General features: G+C 60.7%; 2 protein-coding genes across 2 annotated transcripts; both read right to left on the bottom strand.

Moving 5' to 3' along the window:
- Nucleotides 1–195: 195 nt before the first annotated feature.
- DAXX (death domain associated protein) lies at nt 196–9,291 on the bottom strand. The gene is made up of 7 exons (XM_066986678.1): nt 8,959–9,291; nt 8,107–8,669; nt 5,767–6,574; nt 4,141–4,349; nt 2,393–2,645; nt 1,491–2,310; nt 196–360 (listed from the first exon to the last, which is right to left on the bottom strand). The coding sequence occupies exons 2-6, from the start codon at nt 8,347–8,349 to the stop codon at nt 1,538–1,540; spliced, it is 2,286 nt and encodes a 761-aa protein (XP_066842779.1). The 5' UTR covers nt 8,350–8,669; nt 8,959–9,291; the 3' UTR covers nt 196–360; nt 1,491–1,537.
- Nucleotides 9,292–11,622: 2,331 nt separating this feature from the next.
- On the bottom strand, nt 11,623–21,689 carry KIFC1 (kinesin family member C1). The gene is made up of 14 exons (XM_066986688.1): nt 21,430–21,689; nt 21,257–21,347; nt 20,882–21,170; nt 20,448–20,625; nt 19,089–19,256; nt 17,418–17,545; nt 17,076–17,193; nt 15,800–15,973; nt 14,562–14,726; nt 14,333–14,471; nt 14,100–14,239; nt 13,927–14,000; nt 13,751–13,826; nt 11,623–11,805 (listed from the first exon to the last, which is right to left on the bottom strand). Exons 1-14 carry the CDS (start codon nt 21,598–21,600, stop codon nt 11,761–11,763), a joined length of 1,956 nt encoding a protein of 651 aa, XP_066842789.1. The 5' UTR covers nt 21,601–21,689; the 3' UTR covers nt 11,623–11,760.
- Between the last annotated feature and the right edge of the window lie 21 nt (nt 21,690–21,710).

Below are 21,710 nucleotides of genomic sequence, written 5' to 3'. Positions count from 1 at the left end.
CCCCCCCGCCACCAGCGCCCGCCGCGGCCCCTTTAAATCCGCCCGGCCCCGCCCCCCCCCCGCCGCGCGTCGCCGCCGCCCATTGGCGGAGGGGAGGAGCCGCGCGCCGCCGCGCAGGCGCAGTCCGCCGCCGCGCTCGGGCTGGGGGGGGGAGGGGGCGGGGCCGCGGGCTCTTAAAGGGACCGCGCCGCCGGCGCAGTAACAAAACGGAGCTTTATTGGGGGCGGGGCCAGGCCGAAGAGAGGAGGGGGGCGGGGCTAATGTGGGAGGGGGCGGGGCTAATGTGGGGAGGGGGCGGGGCTAGTCCGAGTCCGAGAGCACGATGATCTCCTCGGGGTCGCACTGCGTCGCCACGCTGGTCTGGGGGGGGGGGGGCACGAAGTTAAATTAGGGACCCCCCCATATTGGGGACCCCCCCCCCAAAATGAGGGACCCCCCCCAAAAATTAGGGACCCCCAGACCCCCCCCCCGGACAGCAAAGGGACCCCCCCAAAATAGGGAACCCCCTCAATTAGGGACCCCCCCCCCCCCAAATTAGGGACCCCCCCCTAAATTAGGGACCCCCCCCCTCGAAGTTAGGGAACCCCAGGACCCCCCCCCAGGACAGCAAAGGGACCCCCCCAAAATAGGAACCCCCTCTGAATTAGCCCCCCCCCTAAATTAGGGACCCCCCCCCAAAATAGGACAGGGACCCCCCCCTCCGAAATTAGGGAACCCCAGGACCCCCCCCCAGGACAGCAAAGGGACCCCCCAAAATAGGGAACCCCCTCAATTAGGGACCCCCCCCTAAATTAGGGACCCCCCCTCAAATTAGGGACCCCCCCCAAAATAGGACAGGGACCCCCCCCCCCCTCCCAAATTAGGGAACCCCAGGACAGCAAAGGGACCCCCCCAGATTAGGGACCCCTCCCCCAAATTAGGGAACCCTCCCCCAAAATAGGGACCCCCCCACAAGATAGGACAGGGACGCCCCCCTCTCAAATTAGGGACCCCCCTCCCAAATAGGGCTCCCCCCCAAATTAGGGAACCCCCCCCAATTAGGGACAACCCCTCCCTAAAAGGGATTCCCAAGACCCCCCCAAGGATACGATGGGGACCCCCCCCCTCCCCCAAGTACAGGGACCCCCTCCCCAAAATAGGGACTCCTCCCCAGGACACCCCAAGGACCCCCCCCGGGGGGGGGAGATGAGACAGGTGCCCCCCTATCCCCAAAAAGGGACCCCAGAGGAGCACGAAGCCCCCCCAAATCCAATGGGGAACCCCCAGGGCCCCCCCCAGGTATCCGGGACCCCCCCAAAAATATTTGCCCCCCCCCCAGGACACACGAAGGGCCCCCCCGGGGCGGGGGGGGACAGGACAGGTGCCCCCCTATCCCCAAAAAGGGACCCCAGAGGAGCACGAAGCCCCCCCCAAACCCAACGGGGACCCCCCCAGGTACCCGGGACACACCCCCCCCCCCCCCCCCAAAAAAATATTTGCCCCCCCCTCACCTTGCAGGTTTTGGGCGGGGGGCGCCGGGGGCTGCCCTGGGAGCTGCTCACCAGGTCGCGGCCGGGCGAGTCGGCGCGGGTGGAGTCGGGGAGGGGGCTGTGCCGGGACCCCCCCACCTCGCCTTCTTCCTCCTCCTCCTCCTCCTCTTCGTCCTCCGAGCCCACGCTGTGCACCTCCACGCCGGGGGGGGCGGCCGGGGGGGCGCACGGCGGGGCCGCCGCCGCAACCCCCCCCCCGAAGCCCCCCGCCCGCCCCCCGTACCTGGAAGGGTTTGGGGGGGCCGCCTGGAGCCGGCTGCGCTTGCGGGGCGGGGGAGAGGCGGCGGGGGGGGGCTCGGCGCTGCCGTTGAAGCTGGTGGAGGTGATGGCGGCGCCCCCCCCGCCGCCCCCCCCGGCGCCGTTCTCCAAGGGCCAGGGGTTGCCCCCCAGGGGTCTTTTTTGGGGGGGGGGACGAGTCCAGAGCCGGCAGCGCCCCCCGCCCGCCCCCGGCATCTCCTCCGCCGCCGCCGGGGGGGGCCGCGAGAGTCCGGGAGGCCTCCTCCGGGGAGGGGGGCGGCGGGGGGGGTGGCCTCCGAAGGCTCGGGGGACGGGGGGGCGGCTTTCGGGGTGGCCTCGGAGGCGCCGGGGGGCGGCAGGGGCGTCCCCGGGGGGGGGGACCCCAGGGGGGGGGACCCCGGGGGGGTCTCGCCGGGCTCCAGGGGCAGCGCCTCGATCTCCAGGACGAAGAGGTCGTGGGCGGCCGCCTCCTTCGCGGCCTCCTCTTCCTCCTCTTCCTCCTCTTCCTCTCCCTTGATCGGGCGCGGGCACGGCGCTGGTGGCACTGCGGGGGGGTGGGGGGTGGGGGTCACACGCGTCCTCGTGTCGTCCGCCCCCCATCTCCCCCGTCCCCGGTGGCACCCTACCCTGCGTGGCAGCCACCTCCTCGCCGCTGCCGCCCTCGGCGGCTTCGTCCCCTTCCTCCTCTTCCTCCTCTCGGCCCTTGCGGGGCGGCAGCTCGGCGTCGGCTTCGGAGGAGTCGTCTTCCTCCTCCTCGTCCTCCTCCTCGTCCTCCTCCTCCTCCTCCTCGTCCTCTTCTTCCTCCTCGTCCTCCTCCTCGTCCGAATCCTCCTCCTCCTCCTCTTCCTCGCGGCTCTTCCCAGCGGCGCCCTCTGGGCTCTGCAGGACAGGGAGGGTGGGCTCGGCCCGTCCCCGTCCCCGTCCCCGTCCCATCCCACATCCGTCCCCATTGCCATCCTCATCTTCACCCCCATCCCCACACCCAATCCCGATCCCCAGCCCAATCCCCAGCCCCATTCCCCATCCCCTTTTCCATCCCAATCCCCATCCTCAAGCCCCAAATCCCCTTTTCCATCCCTATTCCCCGTCCCCCATCCCCTTTTCCATCCCCGTCCCCATTCCTTGTCCCCTTTTCCATCCTCACCTCCTTTTCCGTTTCCATCCCCAGTCCCCAATCCCCTTTTCCATCCCCTTTCCCATTCTCTGTCCCTTTCCGCCCCTATTCCCCATCCTCAATCCCCACCCCCAATCCCTAATCCCCTTTTCCATCCCCGGCCCCACTTCCAACCCCCCACCCCTTTTCCATCCCCATCCCAATCCCCATTACCATCCCAATTCTGATTCCCCATCCCTACCCCTATCCCTATTCCCAATCCCATTCCCCATCCCCTTTCCCATCCCCATTCCTGATCCCAATCCCCCTTTCCCGCCCCCATCCCCATTCCCAATTCCCCAATCCCCATTCCCGTCTCCTTTTCCATCCCTATCCCCATCCCAATTCCCAATCTCCATTCCTGATCCCAATCCCCATTCCCCATCCCAATCCCCAATCCCCTTTCCCGTCCCTTTCCCCAGTCTCCATCCCCAATCCCCATCCCCATTCCCGACCCCAGACCCCCTTTCCTATCCCAATCCCCATTCCTGATCCCAATCCCCATTCCCCATCTCCAACCCAATTCCGATTCCCCATTTCCATCCCCATTCCTGATCCCAATCCCCCATTCCCAACCCCAATCCCCATTCCCCATCCCCGTCCCTATTCCCAATCTCAATCCCCCTTTCCCATCCCCATTCCTGACCCCAATCCCCATCCCCTTTCCCAATCCCAATCCCCCTTTCCTGTCCCCTTTCCCCATTCCCATTCCAATCCCCAATCCCCATCCCAATTCCCCTTTCCCATCCCCTTCCCCATTCCCAATCCCTACCTCCCTTTCCCGTCCCCATTCCCAATCCCAATCTCCCAATTCCCATCCCCATTCCTGATCCCAATCCCCCTTTCCCGTCCCCTTTCCCCATTCCCATCCCAATCCCCAATCCCCCTTTCCCATCCCCGTCCCCATTCCCAATCCCAATCCCCATTTCCCATCCCCATTCCCGACCCCAATTCCCATTCCCCATCCCCATCCCCAATCCCAATCCCCCTTTCCCGTCCCCTGTCCCCATCCCCAATCCCAATCCCATACCCCATCTACGTCCCTATTCCCAATCCCAATCCCCCTTTCCCATCCCCATTCCTGACCCCAATCCCCATTCCCCATCCCCATCCCCATCCCCAATCCCATCCCCCTCCCCAATCCCAATCCCCCTTTCCCGTCCCCTGTCCCCATCCCCAATCCCAATCCCATTCCCCATCCCCGTCCCGCCCCCCACCCACCGGTGCCGCCGCCGCCGCCGGGGAGCCGCCGGTGGGGCCGGGGGCCGCCTGCTGCCGCGCCGCCCGCTTGCGCCCGCGCTCCTCCTCCTCGCTCTCGTCCTGCAGCTGGGCGTAGTGCGCGATGACGCCGTCCAGGCGGGTCAGCGCCACCGTCCGGTTCTTCCGCAGCCGCTTGGCCAGCTCGGGGTCCACCAGCGCCGGGTCCGTGCCTGCGGGACGCGGGGCGGGGGGCTCAGGACGGGTTGGGGCGGGGGGAGGCGTCACCACCCCGTTACACCGTGCCGGTGAGCTCTGGCACCCTTCTGCCAGGTCCGTCACGTCCCCAGGAGCTCCATCACCCCTCCGCCAGCTCCATGACGTCCCCATGAGCTCCATCACGCCCCCAGGAGCTCCATCACCCCTCCACCAGCTGCATGACGTCCCCATGAGCTCCATCACGCCCCCAGGAGCTCCATCACCCCTCCACCAGCTCCATCACGTCTCCAGGAGCTCCATCACCCCTCCGCCAGCTCTGTCATCCTTCCATGAGCTCCAGCATGCCTCTATGAGCTCCAGCACCCATCCATGAGCTCCATCACCTGTCTACAAGCTCCATCATCCTTCTACAAGCTCCATCACCCCTCCGCGAGCTCCACCACCCTTCCATGAGCTCTGTCACCTCTCTGAGCGCTTTCATCCCTCCACCAGCTCCATCAACCCTCCATGAGCTCCATCAACCCTCCACGAGCTCCATCAACCCTTCACAAGCTTCATCACCACTCCATGAGCTGTCAACCCTCCATGAGCTCCATCGACCCTCCATGAGCTCTATCACATCACCCCTCAACGAGCCCCATCAATCCTTCACGAGCTCCACCACCCCTCTATGAACTCTGTCACCTCTCTACTAGCTCCGTCACCGCTCCATGAGCTCCATCAACCTTCCACGAGCTCCATCATCCCTTCATGAGCTCCATCACCTCTCCATGAGCTCTGTCACCCCTCCACAAGTTCCGTCACCCCTCCACGAGCTTCATCAACCCTCCACGAGCTCCAACACCTCTCCATGAGCTCCATTACCCCTCCACCAGCTCCATCAACCCTCTATGAGCTCCATCACCCCTCCAAGAGCTCTGTCACCTCCCTATGAGCTCCATCACCTCTCTACGGGCTCTGTCACCCCTCCATGAGCTCCATCAACCCTCCATGAGCTCCATCCTCTCTCTATGAGCTCCATCAACCCTCTACAAGCTCTGTCACCCCTCCACGAGCTCCATCATACCTTCATGAGCTCCATCACTCCTCTATGGGCTCTGTCATCCCTCTACAAGCTCCATCCTCTCTCTACAAGCTCCATCACCCTTCTACGAGCTCCGTCACCCCTCTACGAGCTCCATCACCCCTCTATGAGCTCCATCACCCCTCTACGAGCTCCATCAGCCCTCTACGAGCTCCGTCACCCCTCTATGAGCTCCATCACCCCTCTATGAGCTCCATCACCCTTCTACGAGCTCCGTCACGCCTCTACAAGCTCCATCACCCCTTCACGAGCTCCATTCCCTCTCCACCAGCCCTGTTTCCCCCTCCACCAGCTCCATCCCCCCCACCACCCCCGTGGCCCCTCCACCAGCCCCGTCCCCCCCTCACCCGGCCGGTACTGATCCGTCAGGTGGCTGCCGAAGTTGTAGACGAGGTCGAGGTGGCGCCGCTCCTGCAGGCGGTTGCCCACCTCGCGGAAGGCGTCCTGGGCCATGCTCTCCATCTGGCGCCGGGCGAGCCCCAGGCTGTGGCGGGCGCTGGCCTTCTGGATCACCTTGAGGATGTCGGTGTAGTCGGGGAACGCCTCGGGGCGGTTGATGAAGCGCTCGATGCGCCGGTTGACCTCGGGGTAGCGGGTGCCGCGGTAGGCGATGCGCTGCTCGATGACGCGGCCGGTCAGGCTGCTGCACTGCTTGAGCTCGCAGAGGCGCTGGAAGATGCGCATCATCTTGCGCTTCAGCCGGCTCTCCTGCAGGTAGCTCGAGTCCTCGCTGTCCAGCTCGGCCAGGTCCAGCTCCCGCTCCTGCAGCCGGCGGATCTCGCCGGTGTAGACCCGCAGCAGGTTCTCCAGGTAGCGGATCTGACGCTTGGACCCGGTGGGCGGCCGCGGGGCGGCGGTGCCGGGCTCGGGCGCCGACTGCGGGGCATCAGGAGGTGGCGTCGGCGTCGGGGCGGGCGGCGCGGAGGCCAGCGGGAGCTTGCGGCGCAGGGTGTGGGCCTTGAGGACGGTGCAGAGCTCGTTGATGTAGACGTAGACCTTGTTGTGGCGCGCCCGCACGCGGGCCAGGCAGCGGGCCAGGATGTTGCGCAGCTCAGCCGAGGCCAGGAAGTCCGGGCTGGCCTTCTGGTGGCGGCCGGACAGGAAGGGGATGACCTCGGGGTGCTCCTCCGTCAGGTGGGTGCAGAGCTCCAGGAACTGCGGGGACGGAGAGGACGAGGTAGCGCGGGGACGGCGAGGCGGGGACACCAAGGAGGACACAGGGACACAAAGGGGGACACGGGGAGTCCAGGGGGATGTGGAGACGTTGAGGTGACAAGGAGATGTCAACGTGGGATGGAGATGCTGAGGTGACAAAGAGTTGTCAAGGTGGTATGGAGACATTGAGGTGACATGGAGGCGTCAACAAGGATGGAGATACTGAGGTGACACAGAGGTACCAAGGTGGCATGGAGACACTGAGGTGACAAGATGTCAACGTGGGATGGACATGTTGACGTGACAAAGAGTTGTCGAGGAGGCATGGATACATTGAGGTGACAAGGAACGTGGGATGGAGATGTTGAGGTGACACGGAGGTACCAAGGGGGCATGGAGACACTGAGGTGACAAAGAGATGCCAACAGGGCCGGAGACGTTGAGATGACATGGAGACAATGAGGTGGCACAGAGACAATGAGCCAGCGTGGAGGTGCCCAGGTGGCATGGAGACAATGAGATGTCAATGCGGGATGGAGACGTTGACGTGACAAAGGGTTGTCATGGTGGCACGGAGACACTGAGGTGACAAGGAGGTGTCAACAGGGATGGAGACGTTGAGGTGACAAGGAAATGTCAACATGGGATGGAGACGTTGAGGTGACAAAGAGTTGCCGAGGTGGCATGGAGACACTGAGGTGACACAGAGACCCCGAGGTGACACGGAGACACCAAAGGATGATGGAACCATCAAGAGAAATGGAGATGCCACGGGGGACATGGAGGCGCCAACGTTAGACGGTGACACCGAGGTGCCCAAGTGGCACGGGGACACCACGGAGAAACAGAGATCCCGCGTGACACAGAGGTGACACGGGGGTGATGCTGGGACACTGAGGGAGATGGAACCGCCATCGAGAGAGATGGGAACACCAACGGGGACACGGAGACAATGAAATGGGACGGGGGGGGGGGGGGGGTGACACGGGGACACCGAGAGGGGTGGGGACACCTGGGGGGGGCAGAGAGGTGGAGATGGATGGAGAGGCCGAGGTGGCTCCGAGACACCGAGGAGGGACGGAAACAGGGAGGTGACATGGAGACAGCACCGGGGACAGCGAGGTGACAAAGGGACAGAGGTGCCGAACCATCACCGACATGCCACGAGGGGACGCGGGGAGGCCACGTGGAGGTGCTGAGGTGACACGGGGACACGGGGGGGACATGCGGGGACACCAACGTGACAAGGGAGGGACATGGGGGGACACCGAGGTGACAAGGGGGGGACACGTGGGGACACCGCGGTGACGCGGGGATGGTGCTGAGGACATCCCCATCACCCCCCCTCCACCCCAAGGCACAGCAGGGCAGGGGGACACGTTTTGGGGACCCCAAAAACTGGAGGGGGGGGTGGGGACACGAAACCCACCCAGGGGGACAACCCACCCCCGGGGGACCACCCACCCCTGGGGGGCCACCCATGGGTGCCCCTTCCCCCCCCCCCTCCCAAAACACAGGTCCTGGCCGCTCACCTCAGCGAAGAGCCGCTCGTTCTCCGCCTTGAAGCTGCCCCCCCCGGCCTTGCCCCCGCTATGGGGGGGCTCCGGGCTGCCGGGGCCCCCCCCATTGGGCTGGGGGGGGGTGGCGGGGGGAGGCGGGGGGGGCGAGGAGCTGCTGGGGGTGGGGGCGGCGGCGGCGGGGAGGGGGGGCTCCGGGACCCCCTCGTCCTCGTCGTCCAGGACGATGATGCTGCTGCCGGGCGGGGGGGCCGCCATGGCGGGGGCTCAGGGGCATCCCCGAGCGAAGGGATCACGCTTTGGGCCGAAACGCGGGGATTTGGGCCAAAAAGCGGGGATTTGGGCCAAAAAGCGGGGATTTGGGCCGAAACGTGCCGCTTTGGGTCCAAATGCACTGGTTTGGGTCCAAACGTGCGGATTTGGGCCCAAACGTGCGGATTTGGGCCGAAACGTGCCGATTCGGGCCGCAACGCCTCGTTTCTGTCAGGTTTTTTTATGCGTTTTTTTCCTGCGGGGGGACGCAGGGGGCCCCCCTCGGCCCCCCCCCCCCCGGGGAACGGGCGGCGTCACGGGGGCACCTGGGGGGGGAGGGGGAAGGAGCGGGGTCAGCACCCCCGGGGCCCGCCCCCCGCCCCCCAAACCGACCCCCCCGGTACCCCCCCCCCGGTACCCCCGGTGCCCCCCTCCCGCTCCCCCCCCCCCGGTTCTCCCCTCCCCCCTCAGGCCTCCCCCGCCCCCCTCAGGCCTCCCCCTCCCCCACTCCCCGGTCCCTCCCCCCCTTCCCCGGTCCCTCCCCTCCCCCCTCCGGTCCCTCCCGCCCCCCCCCCGCCCGGCCCCGCCCCCGCCCCGCCCCCCCCCGCCGCTCACCGCCTCCTCGCTCCGTTCCGGCGCCCCCAGCGCCGCCACACCGAGCGGCCGCCGCCGCCGCCGCCTCACTGCGCAGGACCGGAAGTGGGCCCGGCCGGCCCGCGGCAGCGGGCGCCGCCATGACACCGTACGGCGCCGCCGGGGGCGGGGCCTGGGCGCCGCCATTTTCCCCGCGAGGCGGGGAGCGCGGCGCCCTCCGCGCTCCGCGATCGCAACTCCCGGGGGAGGAAACGGCGGAGGCGAGGTCGGGCCCGGGGCCGGGCCCAGCGGCGCCGGCACCGCCGCGGAAGGCGAGCGCAGCCCGGGCGGAGAGGCGGCAGTGCGCAGGCGTACGACAAGATGGCGACGGAGGGTGGGGAGCTGCGCGTGCGCGGGGGCTACGGTCGCCGGCAGGCGCCACGAGGGGGAGGTGGCGCATGCGCAGTGCGGGGGCGGGGCCGGGCCTGAGGCAGGGCTTGGGGCCTAAATCCCCCCCCTCAGCCCTGCCTCTTTCAAGTCATTAAACAAAAATAAAATCATTAAATGGGAATAAAGTCGTTAAATAGGAATGAAATAAAGGTTTTAGCTTGAGTTCCTTACAAAAAAGGCACAATTAAATCTAAAAAAAAAGGCACCACCGAGCCCCTCAGCCCCTAGGAATGTCCCCTAATGGCACACAAAGGGGGGAAGCTGTGGAAATTTATTTGTATGAAAACACAAATTGCACGCAACTCCCAACCCGAAGGGGGTAAATGTAGGAAGAAGCAGCAGCAGCAGCTCGCAGATGTGCATTTTCACCTGTCAGTGATGCGCCCGTCTGTAACCGTGGTCAAAGAGTGATGAAGGAGTTAATTAAATATATTTTAAATTAAATATGTTTTACTTGTAAATACAAGAACAGGATTCTGGTTAAATCAGGTCTCCTTGGTGTAAAAATAAAGTGAAATACCTACCAGCTGGCAAGGGAACATAAAAGACCCTATATACAATACATTTAGATGCAAATTGAAACGCCAGAGCACAAAAATTGGACAGGATATATATATATAAATATATACGCACACTACTTATTTCCCTATATTTACACAGATATTTACTTATATTTATCTCCTCTTCGCCCATGATCCAGATTTTAAGTGCAGTGAAAAGCTGTAGCAACCCCCCACAACAGTGGAAAGAGGCCAAAAAGCAGCAAAATTGTGGCAGTTTGGGGGCAACTGTGGGGTTTTAAGTGGTAATTTGGGAGGAAAGACCACGTAACTATTTACTATCAGGCTTACAAATACAATTTGGCAATATAAATGACAACAATGTGAGTGAAATGTTGCCATTCCCCACACAGAAGGGTGAGGGAAGGGGTTATGTTGTACAGTGCCTCATAGTTAGGGGACCAAAAGTTCACAAAAACTATAATGAACTATTTACTTTTTACTTTACTTAATACTTTAATGACTACTTTAAGATATTTGTCTTTTTATTTTACTTTGGTGAACTATTAGCTCTATGAAAAAACATTTGTGCGGATTATGAGGAACCTTTGGGTTTCGAGCCTGCACCTCCCCAGAGTACTTTACACTTCTAAAATTTACTGGCAAAAAAAAAAAAGCAAAGCATTCATTTATTATTATTTATGTAAGATTTTTACTCACCAGAATGTAGGACCCTGCAGCCTGTTTATGTTCCCCTATAGGTGCCAAGGGGGTTATAGGACAGAAACGTGCAATGGGGAAGGCTTTCCCTATAGATTTTCCCTAAAGGTTTTGCTTCCAAACCCCATCAGGGCTCCTTGCAGCGCCCCATTTGGGACAAGGCAGATCAAACTTGGGAGATTTATTCTTCTTTTAACGGGTAAATCATCAGTTTTGGTGGCAGCGTTGGAAACTAACACGACAGGGACGGAAGCACCAACTTCGGGGACAAAAAGGAATGTTTTGGGGACAAAACCACATATTTTGGGGCAGGTTTGGATTTCACACATGGGACTGGCGCAGGCAGGAGAGGGAGGAAGTTGATTGCAGCTGGGAATCAACAGCAATTTTTTTTTTTTTTTTTAATTTTTAGGAAAAGGGTTGTCCCTAGACACCCAGAGCCTTTTTTGGGTGCACTCCCACGGCCACAAGGGCCAGGACAGAGGCGAGCAGGATCTAAATCCAGTGCCCCCCACCCACCCCCCCCAAAAAATGTTTTCATTTATTATTTACATGTTTATTAAAATCAGGCTACACGGAGCAGCCAAATGCACACCACATAAATGGCCCATCCCATACAGGCGACATCCTACAGCCCCCTCCCGGCAATATACCCACCCCCACCCCCTGTACCCCCCCCATACGCCCCCACCCCATAACCCCCCCAATAGATCCCACCCCTGCCTTGGGGTGCGCTGCGCCTTTAAGACCCCACCCCTCCGCCCTCTATGGGCAGCAACGCCTTCAACCCCCCTCCCTGCGCATGCGCCAGCTCGCTCACCCCCCCCCCCCGTAATGCAGCGCATGCGCACTTGCCACCCGGCGGCGGCGGCTGCTCCGGTACCGATCCCCCCCCCACGGCAGGCAGAGCACTGCGCACGACCGGAAGTGGTCCCGCGCCGCTGGGCGCCGCCATGTTGCCGTACGCGGCACAGGCACAGCCGCACAGGGCGCCGCCATTGTTTCGCCCCCGCCCCAGTGACACGTGACGCCGGCGGCCAATCAGCGCCGGCCGAAGCGGGCTCTTTACTGAGGGAGGGGAATAAAAGCGGAGTGGGGGAGGGGATAAAAACGGGGGGGGGGGGGGGGGGGGGGGACGGGAAGCTGCGGGGGGGGTGGTCCCGGGGGCCCGGGGCTACTTCCTGTTGGCGTGGGCCGTGCCCACCATGCACTCGTTCACCTGGGGGGGGAACGAGGGGGGTGAGGGGGGGGGTCCAGACCCCAAAACCCGCCCCATAACCCCCCCAAATGCCCCCCCCATCCCGAATCTGCCCCATAATCCCCCCAAACCTGCCCCCCCTATCCATTAACCCCCCCAAATCACCCCCGGTATCCCAAATTTGCCCTATAACCCCCCAAAACCCACCCCAACCCCCCCCAAATCACACCCCCATCCCAAAACCACCCAAAATTTGCCCCATAAACCCCAAAGCCTTCCCCCCATATCCCATAACCCCCCACCAAATCACCCCCTGTATCCCAAATTTGCCCTATAACCCCACAAAACCCCCCCCAAATCACACCCCCATCCCAAATCCATCCCATAACCCCCCCAAAACCTGTCCCCCCTAAACCCCCCAAACCCACCCCCTAACTCCCAAAAACCTGCCCCCCATATCCCATAACCCCCCCCAAAATCATCCCCGTATCCCAAATCTGCCCTTTATACCCCCCTAACCCCCCAACTCACACCCCCCGTAGCCCAAACCCACCCCCTAACCCCCCCCAACTCAACCCCCATATCCCAAGCCTGCCCTATAACCCCCCCCAAAACCCCCTAAATCACACCCCCTATACCCCCAACCCACCTCATAACCCCAAAATCACCCTCCATATCCCAAACCTGCCCTATAATCCCCCAAAACGCACCCCAAACCCCCCCAAATCACGCCCCCGTATCCCAAACCCACCCCGTCACCCCCCCAAAACCACAGCCCCGTATCCTAAACCTGTCGCCAGTATCCCAAATCTGCCCTATAACCCCCCAAAGCCTGCCCCAACATCACCCCCCCATATCCCAAACCCACCCCGTAACTCCCCATATCCCAAACCCGCCCCATAACCCCCCCAAAACCTGCCCCCAAATCACCCCCCACCCCAAACCTGCCCAGCCATGCCCCCAAACCCATTCCCGTACCCTCCCCCCCAGCACCCCCCCGCATCCTGCATCTCCCCCAAACTACCCCCAAACTCTCCATGACACCCCAAACCACCCCCCTCGAGTACTCCACATCCCAAACGCCCCCAAATCCCCCCCAAAACTGTCCCCACATCCCCCCCAACCACCCATTATTCTGTGCCCCCCCAAATTGTGCCCCCAAAACCATCCCCAGCCTCTCCTCCCCAAGCCCTCCCCCCTCCCTCTCCCCAAAACCACCCCAAACCCTTCCCAATCCCCACCCCAAAAAAAAACCCCACTACTACTCCCCCCCCACTACTACTCCCCCCCACTACTGCTCCCCCCCACTACTGCTCCCCCCCCACTACTGCTCCCCCCCCCCACTACTGCTCCCCCCCCCACCACTACTCCCCCCCCCCTACTACTCCCCCCCCCACTACTACTCCCCCCCCCACTACTACTCCCCCCCCCACTACTACTCCCCCCCCCACTACTACTCCCCCCCCCACTACTACTCCCCCCCCCCACTACTACTCCCCCCCCCCACTACTACTCCCCCCCACTACTACTCCCCCCCACTACTACACTCCCCCCCACTACTACTACTCCCCCCCCCTACTACTCCCCCCCCCCACTACTACTCCCCCCCACTACTACTCCCCCCCACTACTACTCCCCCCCCACTACTACTCCCCCCCACTACTACTCCCCCCCCCCACTACTACACTCCCCCCCACTACTACACTCCCCCCCACTACTACACTCCCCCCCCCCACTACTACACTCCCCCCCCCACTACTACTCCCCCCCACTACTACTCCCCCCCACTACTACTCCCCCCCACTACTACTCCCCCCCACTACTACTCCCCCCCACTACTACTCCCCCCCACTACTACTCCCCCCCACTACTACTCCCCCCCACTACTACTCCCCCCCACTACTACTCCCCCCCACTACTACTCCCCCCCACTACTACTCCCCCCCCACTACTACTCCCCCCGCACCTTGCTGGCGAAGCGCAGGGAATTGAGCGACTCGGCGAAGTTCTCCTCCAGCGGCGAGATGTTGACGAACATGAGCCTGGGGGGGGAGTCACGGAATAGCGGGGTGTCCAAGCAGGGTGAACACCTCCTAAACCCCCCCCCCCCGACCCCAAAAACAAACAAAAAACCCCGCTCACATCTTGGCGCTGCCCCCCAGCGAGTTCTGCAGCAGGTAGGTCAGCTTGCTGTTGCGGTACGGGACGTGGGGCTCCTACGGGGTTGGGGGGACGCCACGGGTTATAGGGGAAAGGGACAACACTTTGGGGTCACGCCCCGCCTAAATCCCCGTTTTTTTCCCCCCAAAAACCACCTTGTTGGAGATGGCCATGATGACCAGCCCCAGCGCGGACAGGCTGGCGTTGATGGCTTGCGTCTCGCGCAGCCGCTTGCCGCTGGCCAGGGACTTGTCCAGCCGCTCACTGCCTGCCAGGTCCACCAGGCTCAGCACCGCTGCGGGGGGAGAGGCTCAGTGGGGAGGAAGAGGAGGCCGGCGCCCCCCCACCCCCCTGGGAGGAAGGAAACCCCCCCCCCCGAGGAGCTCACAGGCGCAGCGGAGGTCGCGGGAGGCGTTGGAGCCCTCGATGCGGAGCTGGAAGACGCAGTGGCTGCGGGACGAGCGGTCGTTGAGCGCCGTGCGGGCCACCGAGCGGTTGGCGGCGGCCGTCTGCAGCAGCCCCAGCACCTTGGGGGGGGGGGGGGGCAAATTTTGGGTTAAAAAATTAAAAAAAAGAATAAGTAAACGGGGCTCCGAGAGGAACCGCCGGCCTCTCACCTCCTCCTCGGAGGCCACGGGGACGCAGCGCAGGTTGGGGACGTGCAGCTCGTCGCTGGCCGAGCTCACGCGGCGGATCTCCAGCTCGCCGCCCCCCCGCTCCCCCCCCAGCAGGTCCCGCAGGGCCTCGTTGTAGATCTCCAGGAAGCTGGCGCTGAAACGGTACTGGGGGGGGGGGTCAGAGGGGCACGAAAAAAAGACCCAAAAGCTCCCAACCCCCTAGAGAGACCCCAAAAGGCCCAAACCCCCCTTGAAAAAGCCCCCAAAAGCCCTAAACCCCCCCCAAAAGCCCTAGCCCCCCCACAAAAGCCCCCAAAAGCCCCACCCCCCCAAAAAGCCCTTGAAAAAGCCCTAAACCGCCCCCAAAAGCCCTAACCCCCCCCCCACAAAAGCCCTGAATTAGCCCTAAAAAGCCCTAAGCCCCCCAAAAAAGCCCCCAAAAGCCCTAAATTAGCCCTAAAAAGCCCTAAGCCCCCCCAAAAAAGCCCCCAAAAGCCCTAAATTAGCCTGAAAAAGCCCTAAGCCCCCCAAAAAAGCCCCAAAAAGCCCTAAATTAGCCCTAAAAAGCCCTAAGCCCCCCCAAAAAAGCCCCCAAAAGCCCTAAATTAGCCTGAAAAAGCCCTAAGCCCCCCAAAAAAGCCCCAAAAAGCCCCAACCCCCCCCCCAAAAAGCCCCAACCCCCCCCAAAAAGCGCCCCAACCCCCCCCAAAAAGCGCCCCCAAAAGCCCTAAACCCCCCATGAGAAAGCCCCAAAAGCCCTAACCCCCCCAAAAAAAGCCCCAAAAGTCCTAAATTAGCCCTAAAAAGCCCTACCCCCCCAAAAAAAAGCCCCAAAGCCCCCTTGAAAAAGCCCCAAAAGCCCTAAATTAGCCTGAAAAAGCCCCCCCCCCCAAAAAAAGCCCCAACCCCCCCAAAAGCCCCAGCCCCCCCACAAAAAAAGCCCCCCCTAAAAAAAGCCCCATCTCCCCTAAAAAAGCCCTTGAAAAAGCCCTAAACCGCCCGCAAGAAGCCCTAGGCCCCCCAAAGAAGCCCCAAAAGTCCTAACCCCCCCCCCAAAAAAAGCCCCCAAAAGCCCTAAATTAGCCCTAAAAAGCCCTAAGCCCCCCCAAAAAAGCCCCCAAAAGCCCTAAATTAGCCTGAAAAAGCCCTAACTCCCCCCCCAAAAAGCCCCAAAAGCCGTAAATTAGCCCCAAAAAGCCCCAACCCCCGCCCAAAAGCGGGGGGGGTCCGGGACCCACCTGCCACCCTTTGTGCGCCAGCTCGCGGGCGCCCCCGAAGAGGTGCCGCACGGCGCGCGGGATGACCCCCCGGGTTGTGGGGTCGGCGCCCCCCGGCCCCTCCATGGTGTAGGTCTTGCCGCTGCCCGTCTGCCCGTAGGCGAAGATGCACACGGGGTAGCCGTCGAGCGCCGACTGGGGGGGTTGTAGGGGAAATGGGGTTATAGGGAAAATGGGGGGGTTATATGGGCACTTTGGGGGCAGTTCAGGGGCATATGGGAGCCTTTGGGGTGGAAACTGGGGCGTTTATGGGGGCATTTATGGGGGAAATGGGGGCCTTGGGGGGGAAAACAGGGACTTAGAGGGGAAAAAGGGACAGTTTGGGGGGAGTTTGTGGGAAACAGGGGCCTTTGGGGGGAAATCGAGCAGTTTTGGGGGGAAACAGGAGAAATGGGGTAGCTTTGGGAACACTTGAGGAGAAAACAGGGGCATTTATGGGGGAAATGGGGCCATTGGGGGCACTTGGGGGACAAACAGGGCTGCTTTTGGGGGCAGTTCAGGGGCAAACGGGCACTTCGGGGGGAAACGGGCAAAAGGGAAGGGGGGGGAAATGGGGGCCTTTGGGGGAAAACAGGGGCCTTCGGGGGAGCTTGGGCGGGAAATGGGGGCACTTACGGGGGGAATGAGGGCCTTTGGGGTGGAAATGGGGGCATTTATGGGGGAAATAGGGGCAAACGGGCACTTTGGGGGCAGTTCAGGGGCAAACGGGGGCCTTCAGGGGGGAAACGGGGGTGCTTTGGGGGAAACAGGGGAAGATGGAGGGGGCTTGGGGGGGAAACGGGCAGAAACTGGGACCTTGGTGGGGAAACGGGGATTTATGGGGGAAATGGGGGCCTTGGGGTGGAATGGGGGGATTTATGGGGGAAACAGGGGAAAACGAGGGCTTTGGGGGGCACTTGGGGGGGAAGGGGGGAAATGGGGGCACTTATGGGGGGCGGTTTGGGGGTAAAGAGGGGGAAAAGGGCCCTGCGGGACAGTTTGGGGGGGAAACAGGGACATTTATGGGGGAAACAAGGGGGATACAGTGGGGGAAAACAGGGTAGAAACGGGGGCCTTGGGGAGCACCTGGGGGGGCGTTGGGTGGAGATGGAGGCACTGTGGGGGCAGTTTGGGGGGGAAAAATGGGGGAAACGGGCAATTTGAGGGAAAAGGGGGTCTTTGGGAGGAAATGGGGGGGGGAACAGGGGTCTTTGGTGGCACTTGGGGGGGTCCTTTATGGGGGAGGCACGGGGGGCACCTGCACGAGCAGGGCGATCTCCTCGAAGACGTCCTCCTGCGAGGCGTCGGGCGGGAAGACGCGGTCGAAGCTGAAGTCGTAGCGCACGTCGCCCCGGCGCTCGCGCCCCGTGTGGGACTGGGGGGGGGGAATATGGGGACAGGGGGGGGGACGTGTCAGGACACGGGGGGGACACGGCGAGCCCCGGCCCCAGCCCAACGCTCAGCCTGGGGAGATATAGGGCTTATGGGGCCGCCCGCCTCCTTATGGGGCCGCCCAGGATTTGGGACCAGCAGGGGCTGCACGGAGGCGCCCCCAGCCCCGATTTGGGGTCGGGGTCGCCCCCGAAATCGCCTCTCACCCCCCTCGGTCCTACAGAGCACCAGCGCCTTGTTGTCGTCGGGGGGGAAGCGCAGGTGCTCCAGCCCCTTCTGCGCCTCCTGCTCGGCCGCCAGCAGCGGGCGCACGCGGCAGAAGACGCGGATGTTCCCCTACGGGAGGCAAAAAAAAGGGGAAAAAAAGTTATTTCATAGGATATCGAGGACGTGAGGAGGACCGGCCCTAAAACGGAGCCTTGGGGGACCCCACTGGCGACCGTCCGCCAGCTGCGGCCCCGTTTACCACAACCCTTTGAGCCCTGCCCGTCAGCCTTATTATAAAAAAATAGATTCGTGCTTTATATATTTATGTATAAAAACTTAAATATTTATTTATATATTCCTATGGACTTGTAAAATTTTGAGCAAAACCCAAAAATGAACCGTGACTCTGTTGCTGTTTTTAAATTTCGGGCAAAACCCAAAAAAGTTAAACTTTTTTTTTTTTAAATTTTGAGCGAAGAAATGAAATACGATTTTTATTTTAAATTTTGATGGAAAATCAAATGCTTTTTAAAAAATGAGCAAAAAATGAAGTGATTTTTTTTTAATTTTTAAAAATATGGGGCAAAATTTTTTTATTTTTTTAGACTGAGCAAAAGAACTCAAAAAATGAAATACGGGGCAATTTAAAAAAAACTGAGCAAAAGAACTCAAAAAATGAAATATGAGTTTTTTATTCTTTAAGTTTTGAGAAAAAATTGAAGTGACTTTTCTTTTTTTAATTTTTAAGAGAAACAAAAACGTTAGTCACATGGTCTAAACTTTTGGGCAGACCTGTGCGGTGCCAGGAGTTGGGCTCGATGATCCTCATGGGTCCCCTCCAACTCGGGACATTCTATGAGTCTATGATTAAATGATTTTTTAAATTTTGAGTAAACTAAAAAAAGTGGTATATTTGCTTTTTAATTTTGAGAAAAATGAAAAGAATAAACGATCTTTTTTAATTTTGAGGGAAAACCAGAAACGAATTTGCCTTTTTTTTAAAAAAAAAGTTTAGTGCAAAAACCATATTTTATTTTTTTTTTTAATTTTGAGAAAAGTCAAAAGAATAAATGATTCTTTTTAATTCTGAGGGAAAACTAGAAATGAATTTGCCTTTTTTTTTTTTTAAAGTTTTGAGCAAAGACCAAATTATTTTTTTTTAGTTTTGAGAAAAAACAAAAGAATAAGTGATTTATTTTTTTTTTTAATTCTGAGGGAAAACCAGAAATGAATTTACTTTTTTTTTTTTTAAGTTGTTGAGCAAAACCCTTTTTTTTTTTTTTTTAATTCTGAGAAAAACCAAAAGAATAAATGATTCTTTTTAATTTGGAGGGAAAAACAGAAATGAATTTTTTTTTTTTAAGGTTTGAGCAATTTTTTTTTTAATTTTGAGGAAAAACAAATGATTTTTTTTTTTTAAGTGCTGAGCAAAAAAAAATTGCTTTTTTTAAATTTTGAAAAAACAAAAAGTGAAATTTGATTTTTTATTTTTTATTTTTTTAATTTGGGGGGTGAAAAATCCGCCAAAATGAAATCCGATTTTTGTATTTTTATTTTTTTTTTTTAATTTTTAACTAAAAATTAAATTAATTTTAATTTTAAGTAAATTAGTTTTTTTTTTAATTTTTTATTTATTTATTTTAAATTTCCGCCCCCCCCCCCCCGGGCACACCTTGAGCTCCTGCAGCAGGTTGTGCAGGCGGCGCCGCTCCATCTCCAGCGCGTGCAGCCGCTCCTCCTGCGCCCGCAGCCGCTCCTCCCGCGCCGCCGCCAGCGCCCGCAGCTCCGCCGCCTCCGCCTCGCGCCGCGCCAGCGAGCCCGCCGCCGCCTCCAGCTCCGCCTGGGGGGGGCAAGGACCGAAAAAAATTGGGGAAAAGACCCCAAAAGTTCAGGGAAAAGGCCCCCAAGAAATAGGGGGGCGGCCCCCAAAAGCTGGGGAAGCGCCACCGAGAATTTGGGGGAAAACCACCCAGAATTGGGGAAAAGCCCACCAAGTATTAGGGGGGCAAAAAGAACAAAACTTTAGGGAAAAAACACCCAGAATTTGGGGAAAAACCCCCTAAAAACGTTAGGGAAGAGCCCCCCCAAAAAAACTTGGGGGGAAGCCATCCAGAATTGGGGGAAAAGCCCACCAAGAATTGGGGGAAAAAGAATCTTTAGGGAAAAAGCACCCAGAATTTGGGGTAAACCCCATAAAAACGTCGGGGAAGAGCCCCCCGAAAAAACTTGGGAAAAAAAAAAAACAGAATTGGGGAAAAAAAAAAACTTCGGGAAAAAAACACCCAGAATTTGGGGGAAAAAAAAACCAAAAACCTTGGGAAGAGCCCCCCCAAAAAAACTTGGGGAAAAACCATCCAGAATTGGGGAAAAGCCCACCAAGAATTGGGGGGGGGGGGGGCAAAAACCAAAACTTTAGGGTAAAAGCACCCAGAATTTGGGGAAACCCCCCCCCCCCCCAAAGACTTGGGGAAAAATCACCAAGAATTAGGGGAGAAATCCACCAAAACCTTGGGGAAGAGGCCCCCCCCAAAAAAAATTTGGGGGAAAACCATCCGGAATTGGGGCAAAAACCCACCAAGAATTGGGGGAAAAAAAACAGAATTGGGGGAAACTCCCCTAAACCTTGCGGGAAACGCCAAGCGGAACTGGGGGGGAGTGACCCCAAAAACCTGGGGGGAAAAACCCCAATAATAATTTGGGGGGGGAGAAGACCCCCAATAATAATTTGGGTGGGTGGGGGGAGATGAAGACCCCCAATAATCGGGGAGGGGATGGGGATGAAGACCCCCAATAATAATTGGGGAGGGGGGGGGGGGGGTGGATAAAGACCCCGATAACCACTCGGGGGGGGGGGGGTGTGGAAGACCCCAAAAACCACTCGGGGGGGGGGGAAGACCCCAATAATCCAATAATCACTGGGGGGGAACCCCAAAGACCCCAATAATCACTTGGGCGGGGATGGACCCCAATAATTATTTGGGGGGGGAGAGACCCCAATAACCACTCGGGGGGGGGGCAGCCCCGTGCCCACCTGGGTGGCCGCCAGCCGCTCGTCCCGGTGCCGCGCCGCCTCCCGCAGCTCCCGCAGCTCCCGGTGCCGCTGCTCCAGCTCGGCCGCCTGCCGCCGCCGCTCCCCCGCCTCGGCCTCCGCCTCCCGCCGCCACCGGCCGGACTCCTCCCGGCACCGCTCCAGCTCCGTGCCCAGCGAGCTGGGGGGCGCCCGGTTACCGGGGGGGGGGCGCCCGGTACCGGGGGGTTCCCCGGTTACCAAGGGGGGGGAAGGGGAGGGGTACCCCGGTTACCGGAGGGGGGAAGGGGAGGGGTGCCCCGTTACCGGAGGGGGTCCCCGGTTACCGGAGGGGGAAGGGGAGGGGTCCCCCGGTTACCGGAGGGGGGGTCCCCGGTTACCAGGGTGTGGAAACCGGTACCGGGGGGGGGTGGTGTGTGTGTTACCGGAGCTCTCACCCCACTTCGCCGGCCAGCTCCTCCTCCCGGGCCCGGCGGTCCCGCAGCTCGTCCCGCAGGTCCCGCAGCTGCTCGCGGAGCTGCCGGTTCTCGCCGTCCAGGCCCTGCGCCTTCTCCCGCAGCCCCGCCAGGGCCGCCCGCAGGTCGCCCACCTGCCCCTTCAGGTCCCACGCCGCCCGCCGCCGCACCCCCGGTACCGGAGGCGGCGCTGCCGGTACCGGAGCCGCCTCCAGGGCCTTCTTACCGGCACGGGGGGCGGCGGCCACGGTCATGGCCTTGCGGGGAGGCCCTGGGGGGGGACACGGAGGTGGGGGGGGTTACCGGGACCGGAAGGGACCCCCCGGTAGAACCGGGCCCCCCCCGGTGCCGCCTTACCTGGGCCCGGTGCCGCCGGGACGCTGAGAGGCCGCAACGGGACGCGGCCGCTTGGAGCCCGCGGTGCTCGGGGGCCGGGCCGGGGCCGCTTCTGCGGGGTAAACGGGGAGGGGGAGGGGTGAGACCGGGGCCGCACCGGGAGCGTTACCGGGACCGGGTGAACGGGGCCGAACCTGCTCGGGAGCCTCCGGCTGCGGCCCGGCCGCCGCGCGCTTGCCGCGGGCCTCGCGCACCGGTAACCGCGAGGAGGCCGCGGCGGAGGGGGCCGGAAGTGACGCAGCCGCCGCCATGGCCGGTACCGGGCCGGGGCCGGGGCCGCCGCCGCCGCCAGGCTCCGCCGCCATCCCGCGCGCGCCTTCAAACCCCGCCGCGCCGCGCTCCCATTGGACGGCGCCTCCGCCAATCGCCGCGCGGCGCCAAGGGCGCCGTCCAATAGGGCTGCGCCGGGGGTCAC

This window comes from Anser cygnoides, chromosome 35 (assembly GCF_040182565.1).
Source record: "Anser cygnoides isolate HZ-2024a breed goose chromosome 35, Taihu_goose_T2T_genome, whole genome shotgun sequence".
Lineage (NCBI taxonomy): Eukaryota > Metazoa > Chordata > Aves > Anseriformes > Anatidae > Anser > Anser cygnoides.
Note: the sequence above shows the minus strand (reverse complement) of the source record. Positions and strands in the feature narration are given on the sequence as shown.

Bases quoted from the DNA above. Each gene is read 5' to 3' on its own strand.
- DAXX (XM_066986678.1), bottom strand. From the start codon at position 8,349: ATGGCGGCCCCCCCGCCCGGCAGCAGCATCATCGTCCTGGACGACGAG. The intron at 2,646-4,140 runs GTGGGTGGGGGG...CCTGTCCTGCAG, and splicing joins CGGCGGCGGCGGCGGCACCG to AGCCCAGAGGGCGCCGCTGG. The intron at 2,311-2,392 runs GTAGGGTGCCAC...ACCCCCCCGCAG, and splicing joins GGAGGTGGCTGCCACGCAGG to TGCCACCAGCGCCGTGCCCG.
- KIFC1 (XM_066986688.1), bottom strand. From the start codon at position 21,600: ATGGCGGCGGAGCCTGGCGGCGGCGGCGGCCCCGGCCCCGGCCCGGTA. The intron at 21,348-21,429 runs GTTCGGCCCCGT...TTTACCCCGCAG, and splicing joins AGCCGGAGGCTCCCGAGCAG to AAGCGGCCCCGGCCCGGCCC. The intron at 17,546-19,088 runs GTGTGCCCGGGG...TGCCTCCCGTAG, and splicing joins ACCTGCTGCAGGAGCTCAAG to GGGAACATCCGCGTCTTCTG.